Raw genomic sequence first — 19,051 nt, forward strand, 5'->3', positions numbered from 1 at the left:
GAGTCACTCGATGGTATGTGGTCACCGCAGCCTATCCTCTCTTCTAACACATTACCTTGACCTTAAAAAGCGTCGAAAATAATATGAAAATGTACATGGTATAATTTAATATGAATTTAAAAACCGAAAATAAATTGGTACCTGGCGGGCGAGGATCGAATCTGTGTCACCGCAGTGAGAGTCAACCTATTACCCCACTGACGCTTTTTCAAAATATTCAGACAATTTAACATGTTTAGCTGAAATATTTTGCTTGGCTTAAAAGTGGATAGTCTTTATAATCAAATATTTTTAAATCAGCTCTCCACTGATGATAAATTAAAAGGCCCTCTATCCATTTCTTTAAGAATTGGGTGGACAAAAGTGACAAATCGCAAAATTTGAGAAACATAGTCAGAAATGCCATGGCCTACGTAATTGAATGCTATATTTATACCGCCATACGTTAACACAGATGATAAGCCATATTCTGCTGTAGATATTTTGTAAAGTAGAACAATCCCTTCCAGGAAACAAGTCAGATAGTGGTCTCGAGCGCGCGGTGCGGCGGGAGGAGGGGCAGCGGTTAGCGAGAGAGTATCAAGTCGCGTTCATGGAGACATCGGCTAAAACCGGCCTGAATGTAGAAGCGGCCTTTGCCCACGTTGCACGCGCTCTCGTCGCCAAAGCGAACCCCACCGATACGACGCGGCTAGCTGTGCGCGCGCAGCAGTCACATGAAGAACAACGCTCTCACTGTCCGCCATGCTCTTAAACTTCGCGCCAATTTTAAATTTCGAACCTGCATAGCTGTGGACCAATGAAGCGATGTCGTGCGTGTGTTTTATAAATTTTATTTTTCTTCTTGTTATAAATCGATGTATTTACCAATTTATGTAATAAATAATAATATTGAATATTATGTAAAAAAAGGACATTCATTTTGATTGATGTCTTTTATCTGTGCTTTTAATTATTGTCGTAGATGTTTAAAAAAAAATCTTATCAATGTCTAATTCTATATACATATTATTAATGTAACTGTTATAATTATATAGGTACACGCTAATAATTCTTATAAAAATCTTATAGTTATTATATTGCATTTTTAGTAGGTTTTAAGTCTTAGGTAGATACTTAGGTTACTACTTTATAATATTTGAAATTCTAACAGACTACCAGACCATGAGTCTATAATACCTATAGGCTATATTGGCAAAATAAGTCAAATTAGGTAGGACCTCTACCTGTAAGTGGTACGTAGTCTACGTAATAAGTATATAGCTGTTGCTGGCAATGAATAATATATTAGTAACATGGCGTTCTTCATTCTATACCTACAGTTTGTTCTCTTTTAACTAAGAGAGTATAGAGAAATTATAAAATATTGTATATACCTATCTATTGTGGGATAGAGAACGTGAACGTCAATAAACGGTCCACCGTACAGGGAGGATATATTTTGGTAGGGTTGTCACAAGAAGCTAAGAATATTTAAACAAAACATTTTTTATTAGCTTTTTTATTGGGTTTGATCATTGATAATTAATAACCTTACATAGGTATGTAAGGTTATTAATTATTATTCTTGTAGGTACAAGAAATCATTCAAAAGTTACATTTAAAGGTGTCCGCATTAAAATTATAAACATCTATGTACCTAATAATATAAATCATATCTTACCGTCTAGTTTAGGTAGGTATGTGAAAGATATACTTAATATATTTTTAAATTTTTATTTCATTTAAAGACAGACCTAGAAATCAACAAATAAGAACCATGTATTGATTGACCTTTCAATAAAAATTGTCCTATTATCTTAAGCTTAAACAAATATTAAAAGTTTCATTGAGCTTCTTCTAAAAAAAAATTTTTTTATATCATAGTTAAATCATATTACACTTTAAATATGACTTTTTTTCGTACAGCTCATTCGGAAGGCAGATTTCCTCAGAGAAGAACGAGCAAGAAATTCTATGGTTAGGTACTCTTTTCAAAACAAATTAGGTACTCGTATTATTACAAGTTCTAAATCATTATACTTAATTAAAATATATGCAAAGTGATGCAACAAAAATACTCAAACGTCAAAAACTAAATGGCTTACAAGAATAAGTAAAAAAAAATTAAATTAATAATTATAAACACAAGAGTTATTGAATCCACATAATATATTGAACGACCTGGGAAGGTTCAATGAATCACAAACACTGGTCACTTGAATTTATTCCACTCGAGTTAATGATACCGTAAATAAATAAAGGCCTCGTGAGAAGACTGTAGCTGCACTTAATGGTGAAGGTCATTTTTGGCAAACGGAATTAAGAAAATTAATATAAACTTAATAAGTCTCCATTAAATAACAAACGACTGTGAAGATCGTTCGCGTTTGTTCTTTGTTTGAGGACAAGGGTGAAGATAACATACCTATCTATATATATAAAAATGAATTGCTGTTCGTTAGTCTCGCTAAAATACGAGAACAGCTGGGCCGATTTGCCTTATTTTGGTCTTGTATAATTTGTGGAAGTCCAGGGAAGGTTTAAAAGGTGAATAAATATGAAAATTCTCGAAAAAAATAAATACAAACATATAAATTTTTCCTTTGATGTGTCCCCCGTCGTTCAGATAACAAATTGAAAGAATATTTTCAAATGATTTTACGAAATTATTCTTGATGTTATGGTACGAGTATTAACAAATTCATAAAAAAAAAACATTATTATATTTATTATATTATATAGAACAACTTCTGTTGGGTCAGCTAGTATAATATAATTTCTTATTATTGTTTTGGTTAGATATCTTAACACTGTAACTGTTAATGCTAACAATAGGTGTCTTCAATAACAAAAACATAATACTTTTAGCCTTTTAATAATTAATTTTTAACCTTTAAGTTCCTACAAATAGGTTACTAGCTTGTTACTAGGTAGTAGATACCAACCTAAATTACTTCTAAACATTGTAAAGCTATTTAATGAGATGTCAAGCGCTACAAGATTACCTTAAATACTTACCTATATGTGTATAAATTACCTTAAGAGTAAGTTAAATTAGTGTTAAAAAAGTGTAAATTTATGTATATCAATGTACAAGTCTGTAATTAAAACTTAAGTAACTATTAGGTACTTATTACTTACCAATCTAAATTTATTTAAGATTACGTTGGTTTCAATCGTAACCAAAAAGTATCAAACACTAGGTACCACTAGGTACCTACTATATAACTACCTACTTAATTTGTTGATCATGCTTATAAAAATAGAGCGTCTTGAAGTGCGACATGACAGATAACTATAATATTAATTAAAGTATTATTAGTATTAGTATAGTTCCAGAGATATAATATTCGATTAAATCTTACTGTGAAGATACTATGTATCTGCATTAATAATTTAGCATTTAAGTATTTATGTACCTAAGATAAAAATATATATGTTGTGCAAAACCTAAATATACTACAATATGTTATTGCCATAAATGTTGCTTGAGCAAAAAATAAATTATAAATATTCATAGTATCTTTTAATTCACATCCCTATAAGTACTTATCCTGAAAGCTTAAGTCTTTTGGTCTAATTTTTATGTGATAGATCTATTTTTAGCAACGCCGTATTATTTAAAAACTAATATTAGATGAAAAAATATAGTTATAACATTTACTGACTTAGTTGTTCTACTGCTTAATCAAAACTTCTTATTTTGGTTAATATTTTTTAAAATATTGGCAATTGATAAATTTGACGTTCTTTGAAGTTCGAAGCTTCATAATTATTCTTATATTCTTCTCCATGACTTGAAATTTGAATTTGAATTTCCCGCATGAATTCAGTCAGTTGTCAAACTTTATAATATTTGAAATCGGCGCCGTTTACTGTGTGTTGTCAGTAATGAGCGTGAAGGCATGCAACCAGGTGTAATCAACAGTTTAAGAAAATTTTGAGTATTTTTAAATCCTATCTAATTATTCTATTAATTTTTATCATTTCTTAATTAGAATCATCACTCACAATCATGAAAATAAATATCTCGATCTAAAAATATTTTAAAAACATACAACTATTTTAACTATCTGTTCTCAACAGATTGCTTAAGAAGTAATGCCTAAGAAGAATTGATATTTGATTATTTAAAAAAAACCCTAACATACGAATCGTAGTCAAACTTTTAATTTTTGAAGTGAGAACTTCTTTAGCGTCGCTGAGCATTTTTCTGGGGATGGGTATAAAATTAACTCGTGGAAATTATGGATGAAAGTTGTTTTTTCTGAGTGTTAAATTTTTTATGTAATATAAATTGTCATTTTTGGGTACGATAGCGCAATAAATGAATATTGTATTTAACCATATAAATGCTAGTAGGTACTTTTATACTGATAAATAAAGAAATTCGTGCGAAATTGTTCCCTTCCAAAATATTAAAAATGCACAAAGTTCAAGTTTTCACTTCTGATGACACTCCCAGAGTTCAACTCGTATTTTTTTATTTCAAAAGCTTTTTCTTTTAGATCCCTACCAAAATATTTTTAAACTATATTTAAAGCAACTTAAAAATTATTAATATTTAGTACTTGATGCCTTTGCAATGTTTTACATTTACTATATTACTACAAGGTACAAATTATTATAAAATTCTAAATACTTAATCGACTCCAATATAATTATGTTTATGTTATAACAGGTCTTTAACATCTGCCATCCGTCCTCTTTTACGCCGTTATGTTGGCTGTCTTGATGACAAAATACGCGCACATGCGCAGAACGACAGGTGGTCGGCGAGTCGAGCCAGCTATTGCGGCCGAACATCGACTTCTCATGCTCATCATCAGCCGCTATCGTGTTCAAGTAGGAGCGATGTGCAGTGCTTTGTGTTAAAGTGGTCGTGGTGACATGGCGTCCGTGTTTTAAGTTTTGCAAATCGTGATAATAGCTAAAATATTTATTTATTTACAATGAGTGTGAATTATGATAGTGTTTGTAGACTGTGCTTGTCATCTCGAGGCGAATTATTACCAATTTTCCCTACCACCAGTTCAGATGACACCGAATCTCCTGCCCTTGCATCTAAAATCAAGGATTGCGTGTCTGTTCAGGTAAGGATAGTGTCCTTAAAGTTATTGTGAGAAGTTATAAGTGAAAGTAGACCCTTGGTGTACGTGAGAACTCGTCATCCGGCTCGTTTCGCTTAATGACAGGCATCGCCGTGACTGGGTGGAGATGTCGTAAGATCGTCCACCATTTTGTAATGCTCCTCGGTTATCGTTCGAGTCGTGGCCGCGTAGCGTCGCATTCCGTGCAGCCGGCGAGGTATGGAACGCATGATGAGGGTCGGGTACGGGTTTGGCATTATTCCCGGGGGCCTGGTGGGGAGGGGGTCTGCGTTCGTGAGATAAGCAAGGCATCGGGTGTATTGATTTATCGGACGACCAGGCCTGTGCAGCTCGCTGCTCGGCGCCTCGTCCCTCGTGCGGGTGGAGCGTCGCTGTCGCTATCGGCGTGAGTGTAGATGTGTGCGTGAGACTTATATCGAGCGGTAACCCTCGAGGGGCGCGCTGGTCGCCTCTCGACTCGCTTCTACTTATTCGGCCGAGGAGCAGCGCCCGTCGCGCGGATATACCTACGCCTACCTACTTAGTTTCTCCTCGCGCCATATTATTATCTTTCATGTACATCAGACGCGTTCTCGCTCCGCTCGTTCTGATGAATCGCGAGTCGCGTAACTGACTGCTCTCATAAAATGTTTGTGTTTGGTTATTTTTCCAGATACACGAAAATGATGAATTACCAACTAATGTCTGCAGGAAATGCGTGGAAAACGTCAATAATTGGCATATTTTCAAGTCAGTTTGTGAAAGGACACAAAACAAATTACAGTCACTCATTAACAAGGGGAGCAGCCTACTAGAAGAGGTGGGTTTTTCTTCATGAATAATCTAGAGTTGTCATTGAATGACTCATATATTTACATTAAATTGTGAATTATGGTTTTTCAGATTAGAGTTAAGAGTGAACCAAATGAAGGTTTATCAGATGAAGCATATGATGATGGAGTTGTCATCGATGGCTCATATCCAGACAATGAGGTGTGTGTATTAAGTATGAGTAAATGGTGCTAACTGTACATAACATATAAATATATGCTACTTTTTTATCTATCTGTTAGCATAATCTCACATTGATGTTGTTACATCTGAAAGTCATGAACACATAAATGAAATATTTGGTTTTCAGTATACATAATTATTTGAAACATGATCAATGGTCATATTAGTGTGTTTGTACAAAACTATATAATATTGTTTCATTTTGCAGACTCCAACAACTGCTGATAAGGTTCAACCAGAAGGACCACCGATCTTGGCATCACTCGGTCTAACACCTCGCAGTGATAAGGTAACACTTTGTCTTCTTAAATTAATATTAAATAGAAATATTATGATACTTCCACTTGCATAAAATAAGTATAGGACATAAATAGGAGATGTTCAGAATTAGTTCAATTGAATTAATTTTATTCACAGAAATATATAGATCCAAGAATGGATTGGATGAGAGTCCATGCAATACTGAATATAATTCGAGATGATGATATTATTGACTCACTCCAACGTAATGAAGAGTGTGAGGTTATTCATCAGTCCGATCATGATTCTGAGTGTGATTCAGAATTAAGAAGTGATACACCAGATAACTGTATTGATAGCATGGGCTATAAATGCTTAAATAATAAGGTTTTAACTAAGAATCCTCAATTGTCAAAAGCTGAGATACAGAAAAATATAAAAGAATGTTTGAAATTAAGGCAGAGCAAAATTGAGACTAGGAAAATATATTCACAGCCAATAAATGTTTGGAAATTGTTATTTACTGATGACTTGATTGAACTTATTGTATCATCAACCAATGCCGGAATTGGTAACACCAATCATATGACTTATGTTAATGAAATAAAAACATTAGTTGGTATACTGTACTATGTTGGCATAATGAGGCCAACACATCAGAAATGCAGTGACCTCTGGGACATTAAATGTGGCACACTTTGCATCAGAGAAGCAATGAAATATGAGAGATTTAAATTTCTTCTACAGAATCTGAGGTTTGACAATAAAATTGATGATAGCATTATGGAAATAGATATCATGAAGAGAATGAGAAAAGTTTTTGAGATATTTGCATACAATTGTAGAACATCCTTTAGTATTGGTAATACTGCTGTCATTGATGAAGTTCTGCTTCCGATTCAAGGCCCATGCCCATTTAAATATAGCATTGAAAAGAAAGAAATCAAGCAAGGAATTAAAATGGTACTTCTGGTGGATCCGGAGAATTTTTATATTTCTAATCTGGATGTCATTACAGATCCATATTTTGGTGCAGAGGATATAGCAATGAAATTACTTCAGCATTTTGCAGATTCCGGAAAAACAATTGTTATGGACAGTTGGTTCTCATCACTGACATTAATCAATAGGCTTAAGAAGGAATATAATTTATACAGCATGGCCGCACTACACCCAACTAATGACAACATTCCACCTTTATTTCTTTCACACCACAGGTTATGTAAGCCAAGTTTGGGGGGCTTTTTGAACAATGAGATGGTTTTATCATCACTTGTGAATTCTGAACATAAGGTCGCTCATGTACTGACAAATGATCCCACATATTACAAGAAGCGTGCCTGTTCAGTTTCAACGTATAAAAGACATGTTTCTGCTGTTCAAGTCGTAGATGTTCTAATGCACTATTATACAACAATGCAAAATACAAATGATTGGACTCTCTCTTTATTCTTCATGCTTTTGAATATTGCCTCTATAAATGCTCAGGTTATTTGGAGCAGCTCTAATAATAAAAATATACCTCAGAGACGGTTGTTTATTAAGGAGCTTGCACTAAAATTAATGGAGTTATCTACAGAAAAAATCAAATTGATAGACAATTTTCTTGTAAAGCGTCCTAGGCTAGATGCTTTTGAAAGTAATAGCAACTTTCATTCATTAAGACGACGTTGTAAAATCTGTAATCAGACTACAAAAAGGGATAGACGAACTAAACAATATTGTTATAAGTGTTGTACTTTTATTTGTAAAGAACACACTGTATTAATTTGTACTAATTGCTTACTATAAAACTATATAAATATGCTAAAATACATAAGTCAAAGATGTAACTAATATTATAAGATTTAAATCTGGAGTATCTTAAGGTCTTATGAAGACTGTTCAGTAATTAATTGATGCTTATAATTTCTTTTTTACTCTACATAGGGTATTTCCATTTTTGTTTCAAGTTAGGTAACCTAATTATAAAAATGTTCTAAGAAAATTTATTGAATTAGGCGTTACTTTGTGGAAATCCATAATTATACAAACGATTTAAGTTTTCTTTAGTGTTAATTCCGCCAATATTTGTCTTTAAAACAATCCTGACTGAAGAAGAGAAGACTTGAGTCTCGTGCCAGATTATGGCGAGACAACACGTCCTGACGATGCCTCGTGTAGAGGCGAAACATGTGTCGAATTGTTTTAAAGACAAATATTGGCGGAATTAACACTAAAGAAAACTTAAATCATTTGTATAGAAATGTTCTAATATATGACATTTTTTCATATTCATATTTTCATAGTGAACATTCTCTGAAAAGTTAATTCTTTCAGTTAAGCATTCTCATGAAATGGAATTAGGCCAGAAAGTATTTACCCCCTTATTCATAATGGTCTGCTAACTTTAAACAGCCGCTAAGGAGTGTTTTTTCTCATTCTGACTTAGATCAATAGAAGAAGACAGACTGAGAATTAGCAATGCTTTAAGTTAGCAGACTATTATGAATAAGGGTCTTAGTATTTATTAGATGAGACATAAGTGAATTACTACTTTTTAAGTTAAACTTTTATAATATTATGTTTTTGATGTTAAAGTAGATTTTAAATGTTTAACGAAATTCAAAAGAATTGTTATTGTTTGAAAATGTTTATGTGGTAATAAAGCAACCACCCTCATTCTGTTTTATAATAAATTATATTGTGACAAAATTTAATTAAAAAAAAACTTGTGCCAAGTTTTTTGCCAGTTTTTTGTGCCAATCTTTTCAAGTCTAATAATAATTTAATATTCGTTAACAGGCATCATTTTTAGAATGAAGTGTAGTCTTTGATGTTCAATAAGTGATTAAATCCTGTTTTGAATGAAAATATTTGAATTGTTATGTATAATTTATAATATTTTTATTCAAGTTGTAGGTACAAATAAAAAACAACTACTATTATTTGTGAATGAAGGCTTCTTGTGTTAGATTATTCTATGTCTTTATTTGATAATTTTATATGAGTTTGGATAAACTCTATTATACCTACTACAATGCTATATTATGTAAGTGGAAGTGTCTTATTACGCTAGTGGCAATAATATTAATAGGGTTATTTGTTGGGTTATAATAATGTTTATAAGGAATATTTCAATAAAAATAAAAAAAGACAAAAAATAAAAAACAATATATCATTCTGAGTTCCTTCAGTCAATCATTTTTGTTTGTATATTCATATTTTCAAAGTCAAAGTGAAATAAACTTTATTCATATAGGCTTAAAATAAGCACTTTTTAATTCTCACTATTTATGTAAAATATAAGATTTGACTTATTATTCACACCATTGTCGAATTTACTAAGACAATAGGTTGTTTTGAGGTGCATTAAGGTTTAAATCATACTGTCACTTTTTTATGATAGTAAGGGACGAGACGAGCAGGACGTCCAGCTGATGGTAATTGTTACGCCCCTTGCAATTACAATGCAGTGCCGCTCAGGATGATTGAAAAACCCAAATATTTTGAGCGGCACTACAATTCAAGCGCTCGTCAACGTTGAGACACAAGATGTTCAATCTCATTTGCCCAGTATTTTCACTAGCTACGGCGCCCTTCAGACCGAAACACATTACTGTTTCACTGTAGAAATAGGTGGCATCCTGTGCAAAGGAGCCTCCCACTGCTGTGAGCTGTCTGCTTGTTCACTCAAATTTTATAAGATACAGATGCCTTAAATAAAAATGAAGTAAAAACAAAATATATTTATGATAGTACACATATTCCAAGGTAATATATCTTATGGTGATCTGTGATGGTGACTGTCATCAAAAAAATTAACAAGAATATTAGCTGAATTTAATGTATGTAGGTATTAGTAAATTTCCGAACATTTAGGCTGTACTATCCATTTACTAATTTATGAAAGCACAATTTTATATTATGTAACTTCTATCACGATCATGTCAACTAATAGTTGACAGTACCCACAGAACCATAAATCAGACCATTTCATAATAAAACCTACAAGTAATTTGGGTTTCTTTCCAACATGTTTGTTTTCTTATTATAGGGAACGGAGAGCGACAAAGATGAAGAAGAGGAAGAAGCAGAAATAAATAAAGAATCCAAAAATCCTGTGACACCCAAAATCCCTGAAGTATCAATTACAGTAATGCGAAATACAGGTGAAACATTAAACGCCCGTCAAGGTATTCAGCAACTTGCTTCCAAAGATTGTCTAGTGTGTGGTCGATCTTATAGATATTCCCATAATGCACGTCGACACGAACTTAATTCTCACAGCTTTGATAGATATACAAACAAAATCACGGCAAAAAAGCAATACAATCATAATATGCAACCAAAACTTAGACCAAATCCATTTAATCCGAAGGCTCGTTTAATGCCAAATCCAATAAACCATAAAATGCAGCGCTTACATAGTTCTGTTGCTCCTTTCAAAATGGCTCCTCAAAAGTTACAAGTCCCACCTAGACCAATCCCTATAAGGAAAGCACAACAAAATAGTCTACCATATCCTCTACGCATTAAAGCTCTGAAAGATTTACAAATCAAGAAAAAGGAACCACAAATTTTAAAAACTTTGCTTACTTCTAAGCCAGAGGTGCTTGTCTCAGAGCCAGAAATACTCAATTCGGGGCCTGAAAGTCCCGAGACATTGATTTCTGAACCAGAAATAGCGTCATTCCAGGTAGAAACTATTTTGTCGGAACCTGAAGTCTTCGTGGATCAAAATCAAGACGAAGTCGAAGCAGAAGTAGAAAATGAAGATGATGTACCAAACAACCAAGGTAGAAATTATGACACTGTAGATATGGACTCGGAAAATGAAATAGAAATAGCCAGACAGGGAGAGTTCGAAGATCAACCGAGTGAAACAGTTGAAGATGAAATTGAAGAGAATATTAAAGAAGAAGTAAGTACTGCCGATGTTGAAGAAGAGCAAAACGATGATGAAAGAGATGAAACGGACTTTATTGGTGATGAACACAATGAAGAAGACAATGGTGAGATTGCCGAGAAGGAAATCAACGATAAAGAAGAAAAGGCTACTGAGAATCATGGGAATGACTATGATGATGAACTAGTTCCTATGGCGCCTGTCGTCGAGATAAATGAAGAAATACAGAATAATTCTTACCATAATGAAAATAATGAAGAGGAAGAAGGAGATCTTGATGAATCTGGTGATCCTAATAATACGGTGGAGGATGAAGAACCCAAAGAGCTTGACCCAGACAAACAGTATGTCACTAAAACACAACGTGAATTTATTAAAAAATATCGAGATATCATTGAACAGATCAATACCAAAAGATGTCTATGTTGTGATAGAGAACATCCTCGAAGAAAAGCTGTTATACAACACTTGCAGAAGAATGGCCACAAGGTTCCAAAACATACCTGTTACAATTGTGTTGTCACTTTTAGTCACATTGGAGCTTTGCTTAGCCACATGCGATCAAATACCTGTACTGACTTGTGGAAGATTATTTACAACGAAAATGGTATAACCGATGATCAGGTTCTTGAAGATGAACCAAAAGATGCTAAAGTTCAATACAAAGATATATTTAATGCAAGGTCATATGCATGCAAATTATGTCCTGCAAAATTCCAATTGAAACAATTTATTATGAAACATGTTTTAGATGTCCATGAGGACGGACAATCTCGAGTACATCTAGCTTGTGTCCATTGTCGTGCTCGATTTAAGGATAAGAGTATTTGGAAGAGACACATTCGGAATGGGGAATGTACTGTTTATATTGCTTGTGATGTGTGTCCAGAGAAATTTGGCAACATGCAAGATTTTAATGAACATGCTTTGGCTATTCATGCTGGAAGCTATGACCCTGATAATCAGAACAAGTGTGTTGACGGCCGCAGAACTGATTGTCCCATATGTGGAAAGAAAAACAGTGGCTATCCAAATTTAGTTAAACATTTGAAAATAGTTCACAATGAAGAAAAACCACATTACTGCAAACATTGTGATGCCAAATATGAATATGCTACTGAGCTAAATAAACACATATACATAGAGCACTCTGATAAGGTACTTGGAAAACAAGAACCAGATATGTCACTTGTAAAAGAGGAAACAGAGGAATATCATTACTCTTGTACAGAGTGCAATGCCATATTTGAGACTGTCGATGCTTGGACTGATCATCAGGTGGCGGAACATAATCAAATTGCTCACCATTGCGACCAATGTGAGAAGAAGTTTTTAAGACCTTCGGAACTTGCCGAACATAAGAACAGCCATTTGCGTGTCAAATTCTATCCCTGCAGTATTTGTAATAATTCTTACAGTACTCCACAAAAACTATCTGAACATGTGCAACAAGCTCACCCTGGTGCTACTATCGTGGGACCCAATGGTGAGAGTGAATTCTTTTGTGATCTTTGTATTAGATCATTCAAGAGCCGACAGGCCTACTCTAATCATATGCGTATTCATTCCAAAGTTCCAACCACCAACAGAAAACCGGGAGAACCAAAAGGTTTCTCCCCACAAATAATTGGGAAACCAATTCGTCATTTCTCGATAGTACAGCAACCAGGGATCAGTCAGGCTCCCTATAAGCCGAATATTAATGTGCCAAATGCCCCATATTCTTGTGACATTTGTGGAAAAGGATTCATGCACAAGAAAAACATATGGAAACACAAAAAAGTATTGCATGCTGATATGGTGAACGATCGTAATGACAGTGAAGAGAATACAATGCATGCCTCAACAGAAGAAGATGAATACAACCCCGACGAGAATGGAGCTATGTTGTCTACGCCACAATTCAACAGCTTCAACTTCGCCAATTTGCCAAATTCTATGCAATCAACACCCAGTAAGGATGCAATGCCATTCTCATGTGATTTGTGTTATAAACGATTCCCACTTAAAACTAGTCTTTGGAAACACAAACGCGCTAAACATGGAATAATAAACGCCAGTTCCACAGACCCTGCATCAGTGGAAGCGAGCGGCAGTAGTAGGTCGAGTTGCACTATTTGCAAAATTAGTTTTGCGGACAAGAAATCATATTATCGCCACAGAAAGAACGTTCACAAATCTACAGTGCAGATGTGTAAACTTTGTGGCAAGCCACTTAACTCGACATTGGAACTATATGAACATTTGAAATCGGCGCACGCTCGAGAATTATTGGGATACAATGAGAGTCAAGGTCCCAGCAAGGCGCAAGAAGTGATACCTGATGTAGATATGGATTATGAACCTGAACAAGAATCACTAGACCCCAGTGCCGATTACCAAGCGTGCTACCCCTGCGATACGTGTGGGAAACAATTTGTCGGCTTACTCGCGTTACAAAATCATCAATGCGTTAACCAGATGAACCCTCAATCCCAGACATTTGATTGTGAAATATGCCACAAGAGTTACACATCTATTGCTGCCTTGAAAAGTCACAGAGGTTGGCATCTCCGTTCACCGGACGGAAAGGCTGCCGCTAACAACAGCGGCTTGTGGATGCCCCAAAATAAAGTAACCAACAAAGTGAGCAAATATGAAGTGTTAGATGCGTCCCAGCTAGCTCGAGTTCAACATTCCATAGCACCGACACCGTCGTCATCGTCTGCAGCAGTCAAGCGAAGACTGCCTCCCGAAGTCGAGGTTACCGTGGTCAATCCGAACAAAAAATTACGATCCGACGACTCTGTAGATATTGACAATCAGACGAACATGTCCACCGGCATTGACGACAGATACTGCAACATATGCGATAGGGAGTTCACGAAACGGGCTGCATATCAGCGTCATATGGATGAGGTTCATCAACCGAATTCGGTATTTTGTCCCGTATGCGACAAGAGTTTCACAAGAAAATCGACATTAATTGTTCACATGAAGAAACATTACGATGGCGGTGAAGGTAGTTCTGTGATGACGCAGGTGGATGACGAAATATACGCTTGTGAAGTTTGCGGAGAGAGGTTCAATAACTCAGCCGAGTACAACATGCATCGAGAGTCGCAGCACGGTGAAGATGAGACGGCTGGAGAGTCTGAGGAGGATGATGGTGGTTCGATACCGATGCCGCAGCCTGGTGAGTTCACCTGCGCGCAGTGCGGAGACGGAGTGGCAACGCCGCGGGACCTGATAGCTCACCGAACGATGCACGCCACACCAACTAAGTTCTATTGCAACATTTGCAACGTCTACTTCGCGAGGGCAATAGATTTGTCTTCACACACTCGGGCGAGGCATGCTGACAACGAGAAAGTTTTCTTCCCGTGCGCCATGTGCGACCGATTTTATATGAACAAAAAGAGTTTACAACGACACATCGAAATGGCCCACTGATCTTAATTACGTATGGTACAATACCCCATCATAGAGCAAACATTTATTAATGAACTTGCTAAGTAAATATACGCCGATTAATTTCGTACTCTCAGTATGGAGAACTTAAGTTTGTTATCATTCCTTATTCGGTTTGGTTTGTGTTCGTTTATTATTTAAGTTTTAAGCCTGCTCATAAAATTGTGTTATTTATTATGCATACTCTGCAATCTGCAGTCACTCTTTTAAGTACTTTAATTTTACATTTTAATCATAGAATGACTGACACTACTTATCAAGGTTTACAGACTTCATACTATTGTGTAATTATAACACATATGATATAATTAAGTAAAGTGACCGTTCTTCTGTATTTTAAATACTGAAGTAAGCTTATTAGCATGGTAAATATATACATTTTAGTGTAATGTGAGATGTCGGAACCTTTTCAGAACATTCACGTGAAAAGCCAAAAATGTTGGTTAATCTTGTTAATAAATTGAATTACTTTTGTGTAAATATGTTTCGATTAATCTTTGGGATTTATTATTTTCTATAGCCATGATTAAGTTTTAATAAAGTAATTCATTATTAATTAATATAGGAACTAGAATGTATATTTTGTATTGATAAGCCGCCACACGACGGCTCTGTTTTACTGGTACTCATCTATGGCGAACGTACCTACAATGTTGATGACTGAATTTGCTAGTAAACATTCGGTTTAGCTTTAGTACTTAAGATTTTTCTATGAATTGATCAAATCATTTCAAATATATACAAGCTTTGTTGTTTTCAATATGCGACCAAGCCAAATATGCCAAGCAATTTTTTCTAATTTCTTGTCTAAGTCAAAGTTATTGGACACACAATAATAAAAATTCATTATATTGTATGATATCATGATTATTACTAACTGCAACAGCGAAATTGTGTTCATGAAAATTATGTTCAAAATTCCAAATCAAAAAATCTAAATCCATCATGTAAGCACTTACTGATTTATATTATGTAATTGTATAGCTTATCCATAGATGAGGTTGTCATATTTTTGATTTCGTTAATAAAGCAATTTTAAGTAATAATGTTGATGTTTTATTTTTAAATATAACATTAAGGAGGTCCTTAAAGTCATATCGGTTCAGAACCACATTCCACAATGTGGCTGTGCAAGGAAAAACCAGTTGAGCCCGCTACTTAGTTACTATGGCCATAACGGCTTGCATATGGCAAAAGAGAAAGCCGAGCTTTTGGGTACTCAGTGTTGCGTAAGGGAATGCATCTTGTGAGTCTTCTACTCCATTTATCAAGCTTCTCATAGCTGTTTGACCCGATTCCTGCCGTCGAATGCTACCTTCGCACGACTAGCTTGGATATTACCCTCACTATATGGATGTGAAAATGTTGTGCCACTTTCAGTTCAATTCCTCCAGACACTTATTGGTGGTTCTAAGGCTGAGATCTATAGAGCATACTGAGACTTTGCTCAAACCTTTTTACGTAAAACATAGCAATACTCCATGTGTGGCCGGACCTGCGCTTTGTAGAGCGCTAGAATCGTCCAGCTTCTTCGAAGCCAATTTGGCTTTGCCCTCCAGATGGCCACGGAATTGGCAATTGCTCGAGATTTCCAGAGCCAGTATTCCGATACTAGGCGAGGCTTTAAGAGAAGTGTTGTTGAAGAGCGGTGATACGACAAATGGGTTTTTTTTAGTGGTAAACGCGCAAACTTGAGTCTTCTTGGGGTAAAATTGGACAAGGTTCAATTGACTCCATTTCGCGACGTTCTCAAGATAAGACTCGATAGAAGACAAGTTTCTCCCGGCACTGGTCGACGATTTCCCTAGAGACTACATGGCCCGTGTATACGGCATCACCAGTGCTGTCGTCTGCATTGCATTGTATCTTGGAGGTGTCCTACATATCGTTGATATGCAGAAGAAACAGTGTCGGAGATAGTATACAGCCTTGGGGCACTCCAGCGTTCACGGGCTTCGGGTTCGAGCAGTATTTCACGTCGGTATTCTGTGAGAGTGTGGTAAGTAACCCGGACGAGTCTGACCCGATTGTACTGACGTCAAAAGACGGCAGCGTGACTCTCCCACTTTTAAAAAGCTCTGAACACTTGAACAAAAGGACTTGAACATTTATAACCCGTGATAAAAATGTGTGTGTCGCACATCCGGGTTTCGCCGCAGAATAGAATCCTTCCAAATTTTTGTTGTGACCAAAGTAAGTATGGAACTAATTACTAGGTAGGTACCTAAATTAATATTTCTGCAAAAGCAAGATAAACCTTGTAAGACATACCATAAAATTATTGTGAGTGGAGGTATTTCTTGAGCATTGCCTTTTTTTGCTAAATGGCATTGCTTGTGGTGGCGTCGTGGGGTGGCTTACCTTACCTATATATTCCCTTGAAATTTGGGAAGTGATACATCATTCTACAAGATGGGCGCCGCTTACGGTGCCTGTTATCGCAATTTTGTACATTTTAATACTTTGGAAACTATTTGGCACTTTAATCTACAATTTATTTTATGTATGGGTAGGTATTTCTTTAAAACTATTATCGTTTTATAGAACCTTACCTGAATGATATATAGTATACCTTTATGTATTTACAGTGTAAGGGCATTAATACATGCATGCACTGCAGGTACTCGTAACTCTTCTGGTTTTTCATGATTTATTCACTATTTCTTTTTTAACTTACCTACTGCGAAATAAACTAAAAAAACCCTCGATAAATTAGTATTTTAATTGAATCACTTTGCATAGCATACCTTTTAAATATTTTGTAATTTGCTGAAGCTGGATTTCTTGCTGCAAGTCATAAAAGGTAATCTTTTCCGAAAAATGTGTTACATTGAATAAATTTGACATTTATAAGTATAATGACACTTAGCGGATAAATGATTTTTGAATTTGATTAATTATTTAAGTTGAATGGGTGAATCCCAGTATTATTTTTACTTATTGCGAAAATATTAACGAAATGGTCTTCATTGGCATAAATACAATGATTGTAACGTAGCACTTAAATCATCACTAACATTACTTCGACGACTTCCACACACCCAGTTATAAACAGTGGCGTCGCATCTCTTATTGGTGGCAATAATTGTAATAGAGAAAAACTGTACAAGTGCGAGAGGGATTCGATCACCGAGGGTTCCTCACATATTATTACCTAAATTTAAATTAAACACTTTTGTCCCCCTGAAAACGTGCTCTGGAAAGGTCACGAAACGTCGGGTTAACTAAAAAGCTAATAAAAATGTTACTTTTATGCAAAATCTAAAGTAAAAACACAGAAACAATTACACGCGTTTTAATTCTTTAAAAAGTGTTTTATAAATGTTACACATTTAACTCGCGTTAATCAAACAAAATGCAATTAGTATATTGTTCCTTTACTTACTATACTTATAAAAAATGGAAATGGGTTTTTTAAATTCTTTCTAATTAGATTAATTAAAAAGTATATTAAAAACTATTATAAATCATAAAAATAATTAATAATCTGTTTGAGCTTATGCCAATCAAGCTGTTTCTTACGATACCTACTCCACATGACACGGCTAACTTAATTCAAAATTTGGACTGCGCGTCGAACCTTGCATAAGGGCCTTGTGTTTTATATGATTTTAGCCAAGGTTAGGTAGGAACTTGGCAAATTTCGTAGTTCTTGGACAACGGAAAATACCAATTATCAATAACAGAATACCCTATTAATTTTGATTCCCTTGAGAGTGCCGAAGTATACGTTTTTTGCGGCATAAACAGCCATATCTACTTTTGACATTTACTTAGAAGTTTGATTTTTTCCCAGCATCAATAGACTGCAGAGTTCAGTATATCGTTTTAATATCTCTCGATACCTCCACGCGGTCTTGGGATTAAGGGTCTTGACAGACGAACGGACAGACAACAAGGTGATTCTATAAGGGTTCCTTTGTTTTTGAGATCCGGAACCCTAAAAATTAAGCATCTCTGACAGGAATAACATGAGTTTTTACCCACGCGACACTATCAACTACGTATTAAAATGACAGACGGCGTAGTTACCTGACAACTGATCACACCATCCTAGTACTCTTTCATCACTCAAGGAATCACATGAGTTTTTACCCACGCGACACTATCAACTTCGTATTAAAATGACAGACGGCGTAGTTACCTGACAACTGATCACACCATCCTAATTCTCTTTCATCACTCAAGGAATCACTTGAGTTTTAACCCACGCGACACTTTCATCTTCGTATTAAAATGACAGACGGCGTAGTTACCTGACAACTGATCACACCATCCTAGTTCTCTATCATCACTCAAGGAATCACTTGAGTTTTTACCCACGCGACACTATCAACTTCGTATTAAAATGACAGACGGCGTAGTTACCTGACAACTGATCACACCA

General features: G+C 35.3%; 3 protein-coding genes across 4 annotated transcripts in view; all 3 read left to right on the top strand.

Annotated features, from left to right (window-relative positions):
• Window positions 1–3,499, top strand: part of LOC126966536 (ras-related protein Rab-37) — a 75,297-nt gene extending 71,798 nt beyond the window's left edge. For both annotated transcript variants that reach the window (XM_050810670.1, XM_050810669.1), the window contains exon 6: window positions 510–3,499. In XM_050810670.1, coding sequence (XP_050666627.1) covers window positions 510–754 — 245 coding nt within the window. In that variant the 3' untranslated portion in view covers window positions 755–3,499. The remainder of the gene's footprint in view (window positions 1–509) is intronic.
• LOC126966542 (uncharacterized) overlaps window positions 1–19,051 on the top strand; it is a 309,865-nt gene that overhangs the window by 125,768 nt on the left and 165,046 nt on the right. The gene's annotated exons all lie outside the window — the stretch shown is intronic.
• LOC126966471 (zinc finger protein 91-like) lies at window positions 4,761–15,710 on the top strand. Its single transcript, XM_050810530.1, has 5 exons — window positions 4,761–5,075; window positions 5,746–5,892; window positions 5,976–6,065; window positions 6,295–6,375; window positions 10,363–15,710. Exons 1-5 carry the CDS (start codon window positions 4,935–4,937, stop codon window positions 14,644–14,646), a joined length of 4,743 nt encoding a protein of 1,580 aa, XP_050666487.1. The 5' UTR covers window positions 4,761–4,934; the 3' UTR covers window positions 14,647–15,710.

This window comes from Leptidea sinapis, chromosome 10 (genome assembly GCF_905404315.1).
Source record: "Leptidea sinapis chromosome 10, ilLepSina1.1, whole genome shotgun sequence".
In the NCBI taxonomy this organism is placed as follows: domain Eukaryota; kingdom Metazoa; phylum Arthropoda; class Insecta; order Lepidoptera; family Pieridae; genus Leptidea; species Leptidea sinapis.